At 39.5% G+C, this 17,487-nt stretch overlaps 1 protein-coding gene across 8 annotated transcripts; it reads right to left on the bottom strand.

The window, feature by feature from the left end:
- Nucleotides 1-185: 185 nt before the first annotated feature.
- On the bottom strand, nt 186-17,213 carry FAM210A (family with sequence similarity 210 member A). 8 transcript variants are annotated; one of them, XM_027885380.1, is made up of 6 exons: nt 17,030-17,150; nt 5,142-5,265; nt 3,833-4,299; nt 1,575-1,686; nt 313-498; nt 186-279 (listed from the first exon to the last, which is right to left on the bottom strand). In XM_027885380.1, the coding sequence occupies exons 3-6, from the start codon at nt 4,273-4,275 to the stop codon at nt 199-201; spliced, it is 822 nt and encodes a 273-aa protein (XP_027741181.1). In that variant the 5' UTR covers nt 4,276-4,299; nt 5,142-5,265; nt 17,030-17,150; the 3' UTR covers nt 186-198. The 8 variants fall into 8 exon arrangements, with proteins under 8 accessions (XP_027741181.1, XP_027741180.1, XP_027741179.1 ...); XM_027885379.1 differs by having other exon boundaries at nt 186-345; nt 379-498; XM_027885378.1 differs by lacking the exon at nt 17,030-17,150 and adding an exon at nt 17,195-17,213 and having other exon boundaries at nt 186-498.
- Nucleotides 17,214-17,487: the final 274 nt, after the last annotated feature.

Below are 17,487 nucleotides of genomic sequence, written 5' to 3'. Positions count from 1 at the left end.
AGTGAAAAAACCCAAAAAGAACAAAAAAGAAAAAAAAAAAAAAAAAAAAAAAAAAAAAAAAAAAAAAAAAAAAAAAAAAAAAAAAAAAAAAAAAAAAAAAAAAAAAGAAAAGAAGAAAGCTCAGAAGTGCACTTTGCATATCCTGCCTCACAAAGGGTTAAAGTGCTGTTTGATATATCCAAAAATTAAGCATCTCTCCTACTCCTTTATTTTTTTAAATGAGACTTTATCTTTGGTTTCTTGTATCTTCTCCGTAATTTTATCCTTTGTTTCCTCCATCTTCTCCGTAATTTTATCCTTTGTTTCCCCCATCTTCTCCGTAATTTTATCCTTTGTTTCCTCCATCTTCTCCGTAATTTTATCCTTTGTTTCCTCCATCCTGTCTTGCAGATATTCCTTTACTGGTGGTGGTGTGGATATGTAGCCACTCTTACGTAGATATTTAACGGTGATGGATGTTCCTCCCAAAGTCACAGTGTATCTGGCAGGAGTTGCAATCTTAAAGAAATCAAAGAACACACTGCATAAATAAAACAGGACAATAACATACAGCAAAAGGTATTTTTAATGCTGAACATTTATTTTGACCAGTGTCAAATTTTAAAGATATCTTCAATTTATATGGAAATAAACCAACTTACAGAGCATCCTCTAGAATGCATACCTTCTACTTTAAGTATCATTTTGACAGAGACAGCAAGGGCATTAGACTTCCATTAAAAAAAAAAAAAACAAACACAAAAAACATCACCACACAAACCCTCCATGTGCAGATTGTGGGACAAGCATTAGGCATCTCAGAACGCAACTCAGAACAAACAGTACCTGAACACTGAGTTTCTTCCAACACTGCCAGATCTCTCAGCTATAACAACACCTTTATATTTTACCACTTTTATTTACTGGTCTTTTTTTAGGCACAGGAATAATTGTGAAGAGTAGTACTTCCACATTTTGTTTGGAAAAGTAACTCCTTTAAATTAAACACATAAGAAGCACATCACATTTGTAAACAAAAAAAATACTGGCATGTTCAGCAAATGTAATACCTTATTTTCGCATGGTCTGACATGATTTAAGTTTCCCAAACACAGACTGTGCACATATAAAGCAATAAAAAGAAACCCAAACCTGAATGTAACTAATTGATTCAAACAGACAATGAAAATACTTGACAGTGACGAGTAACTAAGGTAGAAACACAAACTAGAGAATCCTCTAGGGTAAAAATAACTGTACTTCTATCTGGAATTCAACGAGGTGTTTAGACTTTACCTCTTTGTCCGTGTTAATTATGTCAGGGATACAGAAGAATAACTTAGTTTTAATTAGATCTCAGAGGGCAGACAATAGTCCTGCAGTGAAGAAGTTATTTTAGAAATATATATAGACTCCTTGAAGGACACACACCACATATCAACTTGCACGTGAATATTTTTACTACAAAAATGAATGCTCAAGTACATGTAATTATCAAAGAAAGTTAATGAATTCTTTCTGCTATAAACGAGCCAACCCTGTGTAGTTTACCAGGCAAGATTTGGAGCTTATAAACAAACCAAATTTATACTTACTTTATACAATGCATACGCAGTTAGTGCATTTCCGCTCTGGGAATTTTTCAGGATGTTTGTTACGCTGTCTGGTAAGCCAATCAACTCTAGGAATGGAACAACATTCACCCCACTACAAAAGAGAAAAAAATTGGTAACTTGATTTGGAATTTGAAACCTGAACAGTTATTTAGAGCAGTATTTCCATTCTTTATTACACAAACTTTGTAATTTGAGAGCAAAGAATTTTTTTCATCTAAGCAATATACTTACAGGATTTATCTTTCTGAACAAGTGGGCAAATTAATGTTTGGAACATCTGTTCAATGTTCCAGAAGGTGACCCCTTTATATTATCCTTGTTGGGTTGAGTAGCTTTTAACTCACCTGTGTCCCAGTTTATGTTTGAAGGTAAGTATATATAAAGGTGGTAAGACAGCTACTTAGGCTCCAGCCGTGCAGGCTCAATTTCATGTTCTGTTTTGCCTAAAATTACTTTTTTTCCTTTTAAAATTTCAGACAATGTTCTCCATTGATTTCCAAATATATCAAACAAATGCAGTGTGGCAAAGGAAGAGGAAATAAGGTGTTATATGGACAAGAGTTACGGGGCTTTGTGTTCAGTTGCTATACCTTGTCAACATAAGGTGTTAGGATGGGTGCAGGGAGCTCTTATCACAATTTCTTTCTGTGTGAAAGCCAGGGAAGCTAACATCAGCACCAAAGGAAAAAAGAAAGTCCATCTTTATATTACACTAGAAACTGTATGGAGCAGTTATAGAAGACCTGAGTTTCAAACACTCAGAGATGCTGTATTATTAGTATCATTTTCCATTTCTATCTAATCATTTAAGCATTCTTCTGAACATGCAGTCACTTTAGCATCAGGAACAATAACAGGCAGTAATTTACTAACAGTTACTAGAACCTACAATCTGAAGACCCATTGCCAGAGTAGAAAATGGAGACCTAGTAAGATCTGACAGACAGCACTAACCGTGCTGTTTCATAAACTGCCACTGTTTAGTCTCGTATCATGAGCAGTCATTCTGAAAGTTATTTTTCCACTTCCAGAGGGTGCTGCTCGTCTGGCATGACAAACTGAAGCTTTGTTATAATTAGTTTCTAGTTAAATATTTGTTTTCCTCTGCCAAATACCTACTTTAGCAGCTAGTTTTAAAGTTTCAAGAAAAGTAATCTTCACTCAATCTGAAACGTCTGGATATAAGCATCAACCTGCATTCATCCAAAGCAAATATTTTTATAGCTCAAGACCTTTATTCCTCTGACATGAGTTAAATTTAGAATGACATTTGGATCTATAGCTCCCAGAAAGGGCAATTATGCCAGCTGGTTAGAGTAACTAAAACAAACACTTGTGCAGTAAGGCATTCTGATGTAAGAGTCCCATCCTTGCCACCAGGAACTGTCCTTGTTTCATGCTTTCTATTATTAAATATACAACATGAGGAGTCCAGAGACAAACATTTGCTCATATTTAGCAAATTTAGCAAAACTATTTGCAGATAAATAAAACCTCTTTCATCTGAACTAGCAAACTAGCAGCTCATAGTTGATGTAGTAGTTTTTTTCTATTAAATGCCATTTTCCAGAACAGTATCTGGCCCATGCTATAACTAAAAGAAACTAAAATTAGAATACTTAATTTATATATATATATTTTTTAACCACACAAATATTTCATTTCAAATTAAAAAGTCTGGCCCACAGTAGCGATTTTTTCACTGGATGGTAGCAAAGACAGGAAACAGAAATAAAAAAGGAAAGGATACAGATAGCTTGTGAGCAGCTAAGTGAGGCAAATGATATGAAAATATAAGGATGAGGGAAGACTGGGGATGAAGCAGGGAAGAAGTGGTAAAATACCCTGAAGTCTAACAGCAGAGAAAGAAAAGGTCTATAAAGATCTCACCTAATCAGGATTCCAAATCCCTCTCTTTACCTTTTAAGAGGCTACTAATAATTTTAGTGCTGTTTATATCCATGCATAATTCTGGGGAGATGAACATTCCTTCAAACATTAGCAACAGACTTGGTACACAGCAATAACTGGATGACAGCAATATGTACATGACACTCTCATGAACCCTAAATACTTTCAATATTAACCTTATACTTCAGTTAAAATGTAGATGCATTTCTCCATTACATATTAAGGCACTTTTTAACATGCAAGAATAATTTATATGCCCTTTCATCCGTGAAAGTCAGTCTCAATTCAACCGTGGTATTGGGCACTGCAACAAAATATCAACTTACTTCATGGCTGCATAGTAAAAGGATCCAAACCATACGGTGGAAGTCAGAAGATGCACTGGAATCATGACTTTTCCATACTGTTTAAAAGTTTTCTTGAATCTCTGAGCGAGGCTAATTGATTTGTCTTGTAATGGATCAGAATCTAAGGGATCTGACTCCGCAGGGCTCTGCTTGGGTGTATCAGTGGCCGAAGGCGAAGGATTTCTCTCTTCTTTGTGAGGAGTGTCTGCTGTCTGTGATGGAAAAGCAGTTTTCTTTGAGGCAAAGTGTGCTGCACCTGCATGAAGACATCGCTTAGGGGGGTCCAGTGCTAAAATCACTTTGCATCCCACATTAGACAACATGGACTGTCCTTTTAAGCACTGAAAGACAGTAGTGTGAGGAAAAAACCAACACGTCCCATGCGTCAGCTGAGATGCACCATGTAATAGATTCCGTTGCATTTTGACGAACTGTGGATGAAGTTTCTAGAGAGAAGAAACAAGAGTAAGCATGCTGCATTTCAATAATCTGATTTCTATTTGCTCCAAAGCCACTTGAAATTCTCAAATTTTAAATGGTTTTCTCCTCTTCTACTTTAAAAAGGATTTCCTTGACTTTCTTTGAAGAAATTGTTACCTTCCAGAGTCAAGGAAATAATTTTATATCTCATTTCTTCAGCATTCTTAACTAAAAAGGGGCCCTTCACTTGACGTACTCCTCACTGCTAAGATGCTAATTCTACTCTCTAAAAACACTTTTAGGTGTTTAGTGCTACCTACTGCTTCTATCTATAGAATCTTGCACAGTTATGAAAAAGTCACCCTTGAAACTTCACTTAGAGTACCAACTGATAGCTTGAGTGATACTTTGAGCCTATATAAATGCAGTACAAACTCACTGAAGTGAGTGCAATCAAAATTAATTTTTGGTGTCAATACATTCTTAGTTTTGGTACAATTTTTCACGTTCCATACTATTTTGAAGTAAAAGTTCATACAATTAAAAAAAAACAATGAAAGTAACTATTAATGATCAACCAATAACTTAAATAGTAACAAAACCTAACTGTAACAACCTGCCATATACATCTATCAAGAAGGGGGAAGGTACAAATGCAAGTTAGTTGAATTTTCTATTTTTACTTGTCATAACATTCAAATCCTTCAAATTTAATTAAACCTTCATATCTGCTTCCCCTTCACTTGTAGCCTTAGGTATGTTTCAGTCAGGTGCTTTGATAGTGAATTCGTCTATGCTGCTGAAAATGATCAATACTTTATAATATAGGCAGAAGTTTAGAAAACCCCAAACCTGAAATGATACATACCCTTTATGATTTTCCAGGTATGTAACAAGAAAAGTACAGAAAGGTTTGTATCTTCAAAAAGTTGCAATTCTTCCACTAATTCCCCACCTTTCAAATATATGTCTTCAACACATTGATGACTCTGCTGAAGTAAAAAAAAAAAAAAAAGGCACATTTAGAGAAATAGCAACAAGGGCAAACTAACAGCATGAAGATTTTTGGTCAGCCTGAAACCTTGCTTACTGAAGAAGTTATGGTATAGATTTGCCTTTGAATACTGACATGCAAATGGGAGATTTTTTCTGCGCAACTTAGAAGTTCCTCAGCAGTGAATTACTGCTCTCTTCCAAGAGAGGAAAGTTTCATAATACAAATGCATCTGTTGGAACATTCCTGACTGTACATTTTCTAGGTATTTTTATGTTATTGTTGCGCTTAAATGAACTGCAATTACTATAATTACAATGTTTGATGTGAGGAAAGGAGGAATGGTTTCAAACTCCCTGGGCACCTTTACCTTGTTTGTGCAGGACAGACTCCCACTTTTGTTGAACTCTTACTAACAGGAGGTACTGCATCAATAGGGGAAAAAGGAACTTGTGTCTCTATGTAAGGAACTGCTACTCAGTCCTGTTATGAACTCAGTGGGAATCAGGAAGTGCTGCTGCTTATGGAGCAGTAAATCAGCTATAGGTACTTGCTCTTGATGAGTCAAGTCTTCTGTAGGGCTTTACTGGAAGCAGCAACTGCTTGTAGTATCTCTTGTTTGACAAGAAGCAGAGATTCTTACTGACTTCTTAAATCCAAATGCAATTGCTTCTCCAAACAAGATGTAGTGAAAACACTCAGCAAACCCCAAGCGTTCAGATGGCACTCTGTCATATGCCAACTACTTTTGTTGTTATAATTTCTATAACTCAGTAAGCCTGAAGATGACAACTACATTCCTAGCCTATTGCCACTCACACTTCTTTCTTGCGGGCTAACACTCTCCAGAGAGAACTGTTTTCCCTCTCAGTAATAGTACACAACACTGAGCATCTGCCCTAACTAGATTTTCAGAATATCCAGCCAGCAGACTCAGCAAAGGATACCCATCTATGGGAACCTGGGAGCTCTTAAGTCAGACTTTCACTATTCACCTACTTTCAGTGGATGGTACCTCATTGAAAAATACCTGTTCTAAACAAGCTTTGAGAATGGACACCATACATACAGCATGGGGGAAACCACGGTGAGCAATCTGATTTCGAATTATTAAAAGGACACTGCATTCCAGCAGCCTTGGCAGAACATCATTCTTCTGTACAGGGCCAAGAAGCTGAAAAGCATTTTTTCCATTCTATGTAGTGTATATACAGTAGCACATCTCAAAGCACCATTTCTAGGCTTTGTTGTCCAGCACCTATTGAGAGCAGAAAATTAACACTGTGTAACACCTCTGACTCATTGCAGTGGCTGCAGATCACTGGGGTATGAAATGGTTTCCATTCTTCTTCGTGTGAAGGAGCAATGGGTCACCACTATGTGTTCAATGCTCACTGGTCAGTACTAACACAGCTGTGATTAGTAAATGAATTTCAAGGCCTTTGCTCACAGAGTTACATGAACCACATAAAACTTAAAAACAGAACAACACCTGCACCTTGTACGCAGAGATAGTACAGTTCCAGCTAATATTCTGAGCTACAGTTTACTTTAAAAGTGTGGAGAAGAAAAACACCTCGATGTATAAGAAAAGGCTAAGATATGATAGTGCTTGTGTTTGAGAGAATAAAAGAAAACGTTTTTTGAACCAAGGTTAGAAATTTCCTAATGATCTTAATGTGATTCATAGGTACGTGCTTTGCTTATCCAAATTAACAAAGGAGAGAACTTTTGAAGTTCATGTCAATACATTGAGGATTACACTGCCATCCAGAATCACTACAAGACTAAAGGAGGGAAGTATTCTAATGGTTACAGGAAAGGCACAGGAACAAAACAATATATTAATGTAGTGCATACTCTGTAAATTGATTTTAAAGAAACAAATGTTTTTAAAGGGGTGATGGGTGCCGCTGCTCAATTGTAATATTTTAATTAGTTGGCTCAACAATGCAAACAAATCTTAAAGAGGACAGAAAAACTGCACAATAAATGTGGTTGGAGGTCAAAATAAATATGAAACTAGCTGTTTCACCGCTCTAAAACATGAAAATAGAAGCTCCAGACACCAAGGTAGAAAAGCATCTTGTCTATGGCATGAGAATTTGGGGGGGACAAAGGGAGTGCAAGGAGAATGGTGCTTCAAAGCCTCTTAGATTTCTATTATTAGTTTTGTCTTAAAAATGCCACAGAGGAAAAAAAATTATGTCTAAGGACAAATATAGCTTTTCTCTGCTTCTGAATAGATACTAGGTAGCCAAACCATGAAACAATATACAAACACTTGTGGGATAAGGTCTCCTCTTCAGCACTGTCATATCCCTGCTAACTATTTAGTAGTATCTCCAGCTGGCTGTAAACTGAGCTGTAAAAATCTTGGCTGTTCAGGCCAAACTCCTGGTTGGGATTCTTGGACGTCCATTTAGTTCCTGAAGGTACCTCTGTCTCATGGCAAGCTGATTACAAGGCCCCTGAGGGAAAGGGAGTGCTTCAGTGACCTCTTAAGGAAAAGTACAGATCAACTTCTCATTACAGTGCTGAAGGTTTCATTTAGCAACCTTTGATACTTCTGTTTTAATTTAGATCAGTTTTGGCATAAATCTGATTGATATACTGCAGGAGCACCCTAGCTCTTGCTACCTTTACTCTACTTTCCAATTATAACTAGGAAATAGATATAAGACTCGCTTTTTGTTCCTGAGGACAAGAAAAGTTCAGGATCTTTTAACGTCACAGAGCTTGCCTATGTGACTATCACAGTCATTGGCTCTGGATGTGTTGGTAACATTTTATCCAAAAAGAAACAGGGGATCTTTGGAAAACACCTAACTAACAAGCCTAGCCCATATAGGTACAGCAAAGGCTGCTGTGGATTTGCTGTTGGAAAGAGGAATCATACCAGAGATGCTGTCAGATGAAATTTTCATCAGGATAATTTGCATAATAACAGTTACCCTGTCACAATTAACATTTTTTGAGCTACCAGAGACACTAAAATACGAGAATGGGGGTGGATATAAGATGGCAAAAACCTTAGTGTAAGTTCTTTTCTGAAAGAGGTCAGAAAGCATCTGAGGGAATTGAGGGTATAGTACATATAGAGAACACTGGTTTATATTCTCAGTTATACCAGAAACACTCTGGACACAATATGTAAATATGGATGACTTTAAAGCATTTTCACTTGTTTTGTTACTATTTAAAAAAAGAACATTAATTATACCACAGGAGAGTTCCCAATGAAAATCCACGAGCTTTTTCCACTCCCAAGGCACCTTTCTATGAAACCAGGAAACTAATTTACATTCTTGTCATTTTTAGTGTAAAATCAAGAAAACTTTGAGGGTTATTGGTGGCAGACAGAGAAGAATTTTGAAAGGAAACAAACCAAGTTTTCAGAAATCCTTTTCAACTCATTTTTCAGATTGCATAAAAAGCAAATACAGAGATCTCATCCATGCAGCAAAGTTTAATAAATAACCCCACAGTAAACCTTATTTTTTTACTAAATATAATAGGAAAAATCAAAGTTTGTTTTCAGATTTAAATTGTTCTTTCCAAGAACTTATTGATAGTATATTAAGAAAAAAAAAGCATCTTGCCAAGCTTATAAACCAAAATAAGAAAACCACGATGGAACTGAAAACACACATGGTTTGCCTAAAAATCTGGGAACACATTTAAAATCACTGTAATACTAGTGCAACACATGCGGAGCATAATTTTTCTTAAGCTCAATGTAAAATATGTATATAAAGCTCTCGGTAACTGCAGTGTGTCGGCATAGCATGCAGTCATTAACCATGGACAGGAAAATGGCAGCGTATAGAGACTTCTTTGGCTTCATAGTAGTACTTTGAGCGTATGAATGAATGTGATTTGGAATTTGTATTTTGACCTCTACTACTTTTGCAGGGTCTGTTATTCATTCTAAACTAAGAAACTTGCCTAATTTGAAGTTTGGGCATCACTACTGTGTAGTTTTGTCTACCATTCAGAACTGTCTAAAATATATAACACCACATTTCAGGTTAAAGGGAGTAATGCTAAATAAATCATGGTGAAATTTATTTAAATCTTGGTAAAAAATCACGTTAAAACAAATGTACAGTAAACTCTCCCAGACAAATTACCCTAAAACAATAGCTCCACCCTACCTCTATCATATCTAACCTCTATAATATCTTCACTTAGTAAATGCTATAATTTTTTAAGTTGATCATACTACTACAATTCAATAGTGATATAAGTGGAGAGAAGCCAACAACTTTTTTACCCTAATTTTATCTAAACTGCTATTGATCTTGTTAAAACAAACTTACCAAAGTCAAGAAAGTAGAAAAAACCCTCATAAGGTACTTGCACACAGAACAATCTTTACTACTACAGTCTTCTGACACTCAAGTATTAAAACGGACAAGAGGAAGTAGCGTTAGGAAGAATGAAAGATCTTGTAGACATGTATAAAGTCTGAACACTGGATTCAGAAGACAAATCAGGAGAACCTAATGCAATGCCTGTGTGTTGAATTATACATCTGGAATGCTAAACAGGAGCCTTAATAGCTGATCCGCATCCAGTTAATATGCCAGGAAACTCTGTTTTCCTCTGTGTTGGAAAGCATTAGATCTTAAGCTTGCATGCAGCTAATTGTATGAAAGTGTGAATGCTCTCTCAGATGCTTTTAAAAGAAAGTATCTCAATCATTTCATTTGTAGTACTTTCTGCTCTTCAGAACTATATTTTTAATAACGGTGCTATTACATCTGTTAACTCTGATCTCCCTGCTTTGCAGTGCTATGTGGGCTCATTGGTTCACAAGTTTCATTCTGCCCTCTACTGAATTTTTATGTAAGTACAACTCATAGTGGTACTACAAAAGGTCTCTACTCTCTCTGATTTCTTCCAACAAGTGTAAATTTGTTGGCTCATCCTCAAAATGTAAGTACAGGTCAAGGAAAGGGGAAAAAATTGCTTTCTAAAGTGCTATATGATTCGGATTTTTTTGTCCATTTGTCACTCTACAGATATGTTTGCAATAAGCAAGTTAGAGAAGTTACATCTATAGATTTTAACTAAGCTTAAAAATAGGCATATATATCTATGATAAAACAGGGTAAAAAAACCCTTTTGTTAGTTCAAAGCAGGGACTGTATTCATGCGCTTCTTCACACAACCTTTCGCTTCAGGCTAATGATCCAACTAAGATCCAGTTCTCTCTCCTTTCTACTCCACTCCTGGGTAATAACTCTCAATCCTAACAGCCTCTTTCATCCTTGTATCTTCCAAGGTGTCACTAGTTCATTACCCTCAAAACACTTGTGTTTCTCTGTCAGAGGGTTTTCAACCGCAGAGGCCTTGGTGTGGGGGCATGTGTATAATGCTGTGGTTTCCAAAGCAGTGGGAAGTTTCTACTAAATAACTAAAGGGAGCTGCAAAACGTACTTCATATAAGCAAGCCTCAGGTCTGCAGTTTCCTGCATACGGCTCTGAACTCCCTCAGAAAAAAACCCAAACAACCCACAACTGAACTGATGAGGGGTTAGACACTAAAAGACAAACAAATACACGTATGAGTTTTCTATACTTCTCCAAAACTCTGTTTGAGAATCTCTTAGGATCCTCCCTTGCAATAGTACATTGAATTTGACAGATTCCTCACCTGTTTCAGCTTTTATTGAGCATCTCAAGAGTTCTGACCCTACATTTTAACACATGCTGAAACACGTTAGAAATATGGTTATTAGTTCTATGTTCAGAGTTCAGATACTTCTTTTATCAAGTTCTGCTCTCTCTCGTTACAGAGTTCAGAGCTGCTGTGCACATCTCTTTTCACTCACAGAGCCATCGACTGATAACCAAGTCAAAAGGTTACAGACAAAAACTGAACTCCAGCTTGCTCAAGACTTCCTGCTACTCACTACAAGCTCATTTTTCAATTCATAATTTTTCCAGTCACTCAGCACTTCACTGACGTATACAATTTAAATTACAATATTTAATTTAAACAGCTTCTGTAATTATAATATTTATTCCTGAGGCGTGTAATAAAACAATTGGAGACCCACTGCAGATACAGTGACTTTCAGTAAAACACATTGTACTAACCCAAATCAAGTTCAGCCTTTTTAACCAGGGTTTGTGCAGCAAGGTTCTGGTAGAGAGGTGGCTACAGGGATTGCTTCTCTCAGAAGCTTTCCCCTGTTTAATAGAGCCAATGCCAGCCAGCTCCAAGACAGACTCGCTGCTGGTCAAGGTTGAGCCCATCGGTGATGGTGGAAGTGCCTCTGGGATAACATAGTTAAGAATGAAAAAAAAAATTGTTGCACAGATGTAACTGTGGCCAGAGAAGAGAGGAGTGACAATACGAAAGAGAAACAGCCCTGCAGGCACCAAGGTCAGTGAAGAAGGAGGGGCAGGAGGTGCTCCAGATGCACGAGCTAAAATTCCCCTGCAGCCCATAGTGCAGATGGATGCCTGAAGGAGGCAGTGACCCTGTGGGGAGCCATGCTGGAGCATATTTACTGGCAGGAATTGTGACCCTGTAGGGGATCCATGCTGGAGCAACCTGTTCCTGAAGGACAGCAACCCATGGGAAGGGACCCACACTGGAGCAGTTCATGAAGAACTCTTGGGAAGGATTCACTCTGGAGAAGTTTGTAGAGGACTGTTTCCCATGGGAGGCACCCCATGCTGTGGCAGAGAAAGGAGTCCTCCCCATGCAGAGGAAGCAGTAGCATGGGGATGTAGCAGGGAATGTGTGATGAACTGACCATAACCCCCATTCCCTGTCCTCCTGCGCTGCTGGGAGGGGGAGGAGATAGACAGAGGGTCGTAAAGTTAAGCCTGGCAAGGAAAGAATGGTGGTGGAAAGGTATTTTTAAGATTTGTTTTACTTCTCATTATCATACTCTGATTTGATTGGTACTAAATTCAATTACCTTCCCCAAGTTGAGTCCGTGACAGTAACTGGTGAGTGATCTCTCCCTGTCCTTAACTCACCAGGCTTTTATTGTATTTTCTGCCCTCTGCCCAGGTGAGGAGGGGAGTGATAGAGCAGCTTTGGTGGGCACCTGGTATTCATAGAATAAGATCTTAGGTATTCAAATACTTTATCTTGATTAATTATAAACGGCATTTATTAGGAATATCCTTAAACTTAGATCTTAGAATCAGCTTTGTAGAGCCTTCTGCCTCACCTTCCATGGTAATGACCAAAACTGTTTCTTTTCTAGCCTTGATAAATGCCATTTTTGCCACCTTGGATCATTACAGGTCTTGTCTCATTGTGTTTTTTCCCCTTCATAACCCAACAGCAATCAACAGTATTGTCCGTAATAATACATTAAATGCAAATTATATTATGTAATAATTGTATAAAACACTTAAAACAACAACCTCCATCAAGTGCCAAGTCTTTTACTCATCAAATTCACCTAAAATGCTTTTAAGACTTCCAGAAGACATTCTTGAGGAAAAACTACGAACCCTTACAATTAGAAACAAAGCAGGAATAAGAGTAAACCAGCACGAAACTGGTAAAAACATCCCAGCTTTCACAAGAACAGAGCTCACAGTGGAAGCAATAGGTTCAAGATTTTTTTCTTTTATTCTCACACCACATTTATTTCACATTTTCAAACACTGAAAAGCTGTCATTTTTCCCAGAAAAAAATACAGAACGTTCATCTTTCAGCAGAATTACTGTTGGCAGACATTCACTTCTAGTATAAATCTTTTCTAAATATTCAAAGTAAGTGTTGAATTCTCTGTTGTGAATTCAAAGTTCTCCATATGGGGAAATATGTGCAGTATCAATCAGAATATCTTGAAAAATTATGTGTGAAGAGGCTGATCATAACATTTACAGAACACACACACACACACATGCTCAAAACTACTCTCTTCATCTAATTTTCAGTAAATGCTATTCCAAGATGTCTACAAATGGATGTGAAGAGTTCTTACGAAAGAAGGATTACTTTTGTTAAGGTCTTGATCCCTGAGTGGCTACACCTTCTTGCCTGCTATTCAGTTGACTGCCTTACACAGCAGCTTTTGAATAGAGGACTTGCAAAGAACCAAATGACAGCATCTCCAAGTGTCCGAAAGCGCATCAGACTCAGAGAGCTGTGTCTTTACACGAGAAGGAGCTCTGATGGGACTTCACTAATGGAACCCTAATAACATTCCTACTCATAGTCTGAAGTAGCAGCTTTACTACACTGCCGTATTCAGACTGAAAAAAGAATACCGTTTCTGCAACACTGCAACTTTTGAAACTAGATTGCATTCTGCCAGATGTCATCAACAAAACCCAAGGCTTGTGTTTCATTAGTACATCCCTCATCAGAATGTACAATCCTATGGCCTGAGACAGCAGGAAGCAAAAGATGCCAGCTATTTTAACATCAGCAAAGCCAATATTTAAATCCACAAAATATTAAGAGCAAGTAGTTAACTGACTGGCACATGTAGGGGCTAAGCACTACCATTGCAGTTAAAAGGTAAGTGCCACCATGTCCTACTAAAACCTTCCACCAGCCACTTTTGGGAGACTCACAGAACTGCTGTGGAGAGCCTCACATATTTTTATTCATAACCAGCAAAATTCATTCATTGGAAAAAAAGCTACTGGTTTGTTTTATAATTTGTTCATGAGCACCTGACTGTCTTAAGCACCATTCCCTTCCCTCATCCTCCCTTCAAGGACAGACTATGCAAGTCCCAAAGAGCTGCAGGGGATTGTCTGCTGCAACGCTAGACGAAGCCACAATCACAGCCACACAACTTCTTGTTTTGTTCATATAAGAACTGTCACACATGGTCAAGGTCTGTTCTCGGACAAGACACAATAGCAGATCCACGTAATTAAAATTTATAGCCCACCTAAGAGTCACTTTCATTTTCTGATGTGCACAAACAGAATAGGACCTAATTTTATGATTCAGATGAATTTGTTTAAAAGAAGCAGTATCACATCTGGAAACAAAACAAAATATTTTCATTTTTTTCTGTTGAATCATACACTGGGTAGCTACTTTGAAGAGGATGAGGGGAAAACTGAGTGCTGGAAGGCACTGGGGTAGAAAGGATTGGAGATATTTAGAGGAAACACAAAGTTCCAACCAGAGTGAAGTTCTATTGTAAAATCCCAGTGCCTAAAAGGAGACAGGGCTTCTGTCCTTAACAGACAAAAAGCGGGGGGGGGGACAGACATAAATAGGCAGACCAATCTTGCCTGCTAACACCTGGTTAAAACATAATTTTCCTGACAGTCTGAAGTGATATATTCTTGACTTAACATGGATAAAATATGTTGGACTTAACACACCTATACTCGTACCTTCAAGACTGAACCTAATTTAGGAAGGCAGAATCACAACAGATCCTATGGATTTTTTTAACTGAATAGTAGCTTTTTACTCTCACTGGAATTTTTGTATAGTGACAGGGTCATGAAGAATGATCTTTGTTTTTTAGAGGTATCATGACTCAAGAATTAAGAAAAAGTCCTGTAATTTCAGCAGTTCTTTTGTTGTTGTTGTTATTGCCATACTGCACAATCCATTAATTTCAAGTCAAAGAATCTACTACAGGTATATCACAGTCATTAAGAATCCCTGATCCCAAGTTTGACTCTTGATCTAAACTGGTGGAACTAGGTAGTTACCTATCAGAATATCAAGGTAAAATCCTTTTGATCTATTCTAATGACACCTGACTGTCCAGGGAGATTTCAATCGTGTTTTGGGCCCAGGTCTCAGTTCTTTCAGTGATTTTATTCCATTACTAATTCTGAAATATGGATGATTGATGCTGAATTTGCTTCACCATCTAAATTTCAAAATAAGTTCATCTGAACTATCTGGGTTCATAGTGTATCAACACCTTAAAGAACTATTGTATCATCTTCCTAAACTGCAAGACTAACTGACTGAAAGGAACTTGTTGGATTCAACTAGAAGTTTGACATTCTAAAAATCAGTGATTTCCCTGCTTTTGTCATTGAATTCGTTGGGACCATATCTTTAAGACCAGACAGAACTCCCTACAGATCCAGAAGTGTGACAAGATACAAACTGAGGGCTCTTATCTGAGATTAGGGGACACTGAGAATTCCCTGTCCTGCAAAAACAGACTTCAGTTTCTTAGTGATACCTACAGAGCTAGGTCTACAGTTTATCTGCAGAAAGGAATCATCAATAGTAGAAGAATTACACAGAACCTTTTAACAACCAGAACCGATCAAACCTTTTCTCACCAGCTGCCACAGCCTGTGAAGCAGGCCTGCAGACAGTCACATTAGACAAATCTTTAACTTCTTACATTCCTTACATGAATTTGCCTACTCAGTTTTTGCCATGTGTTAGCCACCTGATATCCACCTAACCAAATTATCAATTGTTTTTTTTTTTTCACTCCCTGATGGAAGTGCTGCTCAGACAGCAAATGCTGCCACAGAGGCCACTTTTTACCTCAAACAGCCCTTGGACAGAAAAGGAGATAAACACCTGCTGTCCAGCCCATGGGAGATGGATGGTGGGGACATGTTATCCTCTGTGCATGCAATTGCCACACAGGAGCAGCTGCAAGTCATATAAGCTAGTAGCATAGGCAGCAAAACACATTCCAAACGAGGAACCTGCTCCCTATCTCTTCCCAATGCAGCAACACTTTGAAAATCATTTTACATTTATACTTGTAACAGGAATGACATCTTGGGGATTAGGTAAATTGAGGAACACTTTCAGTTTAAGAGCTGACTTCGGTAAGGAATTCTAGGATACTTCATGTACTACTGTCCAAAGTAATGTTTTCTCTTTTGGGACATTTCAGAAATGAACATAAGTCAGGCTGAACATGTAGTCTGTAATACCTGACATAAACCCACTTAACAGCCTTAACAAAAATTCTGATGACTTCTCAGCCCAACTCCCTAGATGCAGTTAATTATCAGAAGCAGATTACTAACAAGAACCATAACTAACATTAGACAATAAAACACTTATACAACCACTTCAAGCAGTCTAAAAAGCCAAGACATAGACAGATCGTGGGAGAGAACCCCTCTATAAGGCACAACCCCCCTGCTGCCCTTCAGTGGTAGCACAGAATCATGGAGTATGGGACCTACAAGGATCATAGAGGTCCAACTCCTGGCCCTGCACAGGACACCCCAAAAATCACTCCACGTGCCTGAGAGCACTGTCCAAACACTTGTTGAACTCTGGCGGGCATAGGGCCGTGACCCGTTCCCTGAGGAGCTTGTTCCAGTGCCCAACCACCCTACGGGCAAAGAGCCTTTTCCTGCTATCCAGCCTAAACCTCCCCTGACACAGGTCCAGCCGTTCCCTCGCGTTCTGCCACTGGAAAGCCGAGAATGGTGCCGCCCCTCCGCTGCCCTTCGTGAGGAAATCCCGTAACAGCCCGAGATCCCACTCCCCAAACCCACTCCTGCCCGCCCTGATGCCACAGCAGCCCAGCACGGAACTCCCAAGGCCCCTCGGCTCCGTGTTTACAGCTTCATCTTCCTATCGACAAACAAACCTCCCACCCCGCTCCTAGTGTCGCGGACAAGACATAATAAGACACAGTCGGTAGAGGGAAAGCAGTCAGGAGGGAGGCCAGGCCAGCACAACTCCCCCCATCAGCCGGGGCGGGGGGCGGGGGGGGGGGGTTCGCCGAGTCCCGCCGCTCGCTCCCTCTCTCCCCACCCGTTCCCGTTCCCGTTCCCGTTCCCGTCCCCGCCGCGCGGGTACCTTGTGCGGGGCCCCCGCTGCTCCTCATGGGCCCCGTGACGGTTCCACGGCGGCCGCTGCCGTCACACACACACAGACACACACAACACCCCTCCCGGGCAGCCCCCCCCTCCGCCCGCCCGCCCGCCCCGCGCAACGTGCAGCAGCGCCCGTCCCCACCGTCACCTTCAGGCCCCGCGGCGGCCCCGCCTGCGCAGGCGCCGGGCCCGCCCCCTCCCGCACGGCCCCCTGGGGCCCGTAGTCCCCGTGAGCCGGCGCGGATCCCCTCCCGGGACTGCCGAGGCTGGAAGAGACTTTCGGGATCGCCCAGCCGGACCGTCCGCCCAGCGCTGCCAATATAGCCCCTAAACCATCGCACAGCGCCACAATCCAAACGCCTCTTACGGCATCTCCAGGGATGGCGATTCCACCACCTCCGTGACCGATGCCTGACCACGCTAACAGCGATACTTTTTTTT

The sequence above is a fragment of the Empidonax traillii genome, unplaced genomic scaffold, assembly GCF_003031625.1.
Source record: "Empidonax traillii isolate 1590-97213 ecotype Southwest subspecies unplaced genomic scaffold, ASM303162v1 scaffold165:size1224784, whole genome shotgun sequence".
Classification (NCBI taxonomy): domain Eukaryota; kingdom Metazoa; phylum Chordata; class Aves; order Passeriformes; family Tyrannidae; genus Empidonax; species Empidonax traillii.
This window is presented reverse-complemented; position numbering and strand designations above follow the sequence as displayed.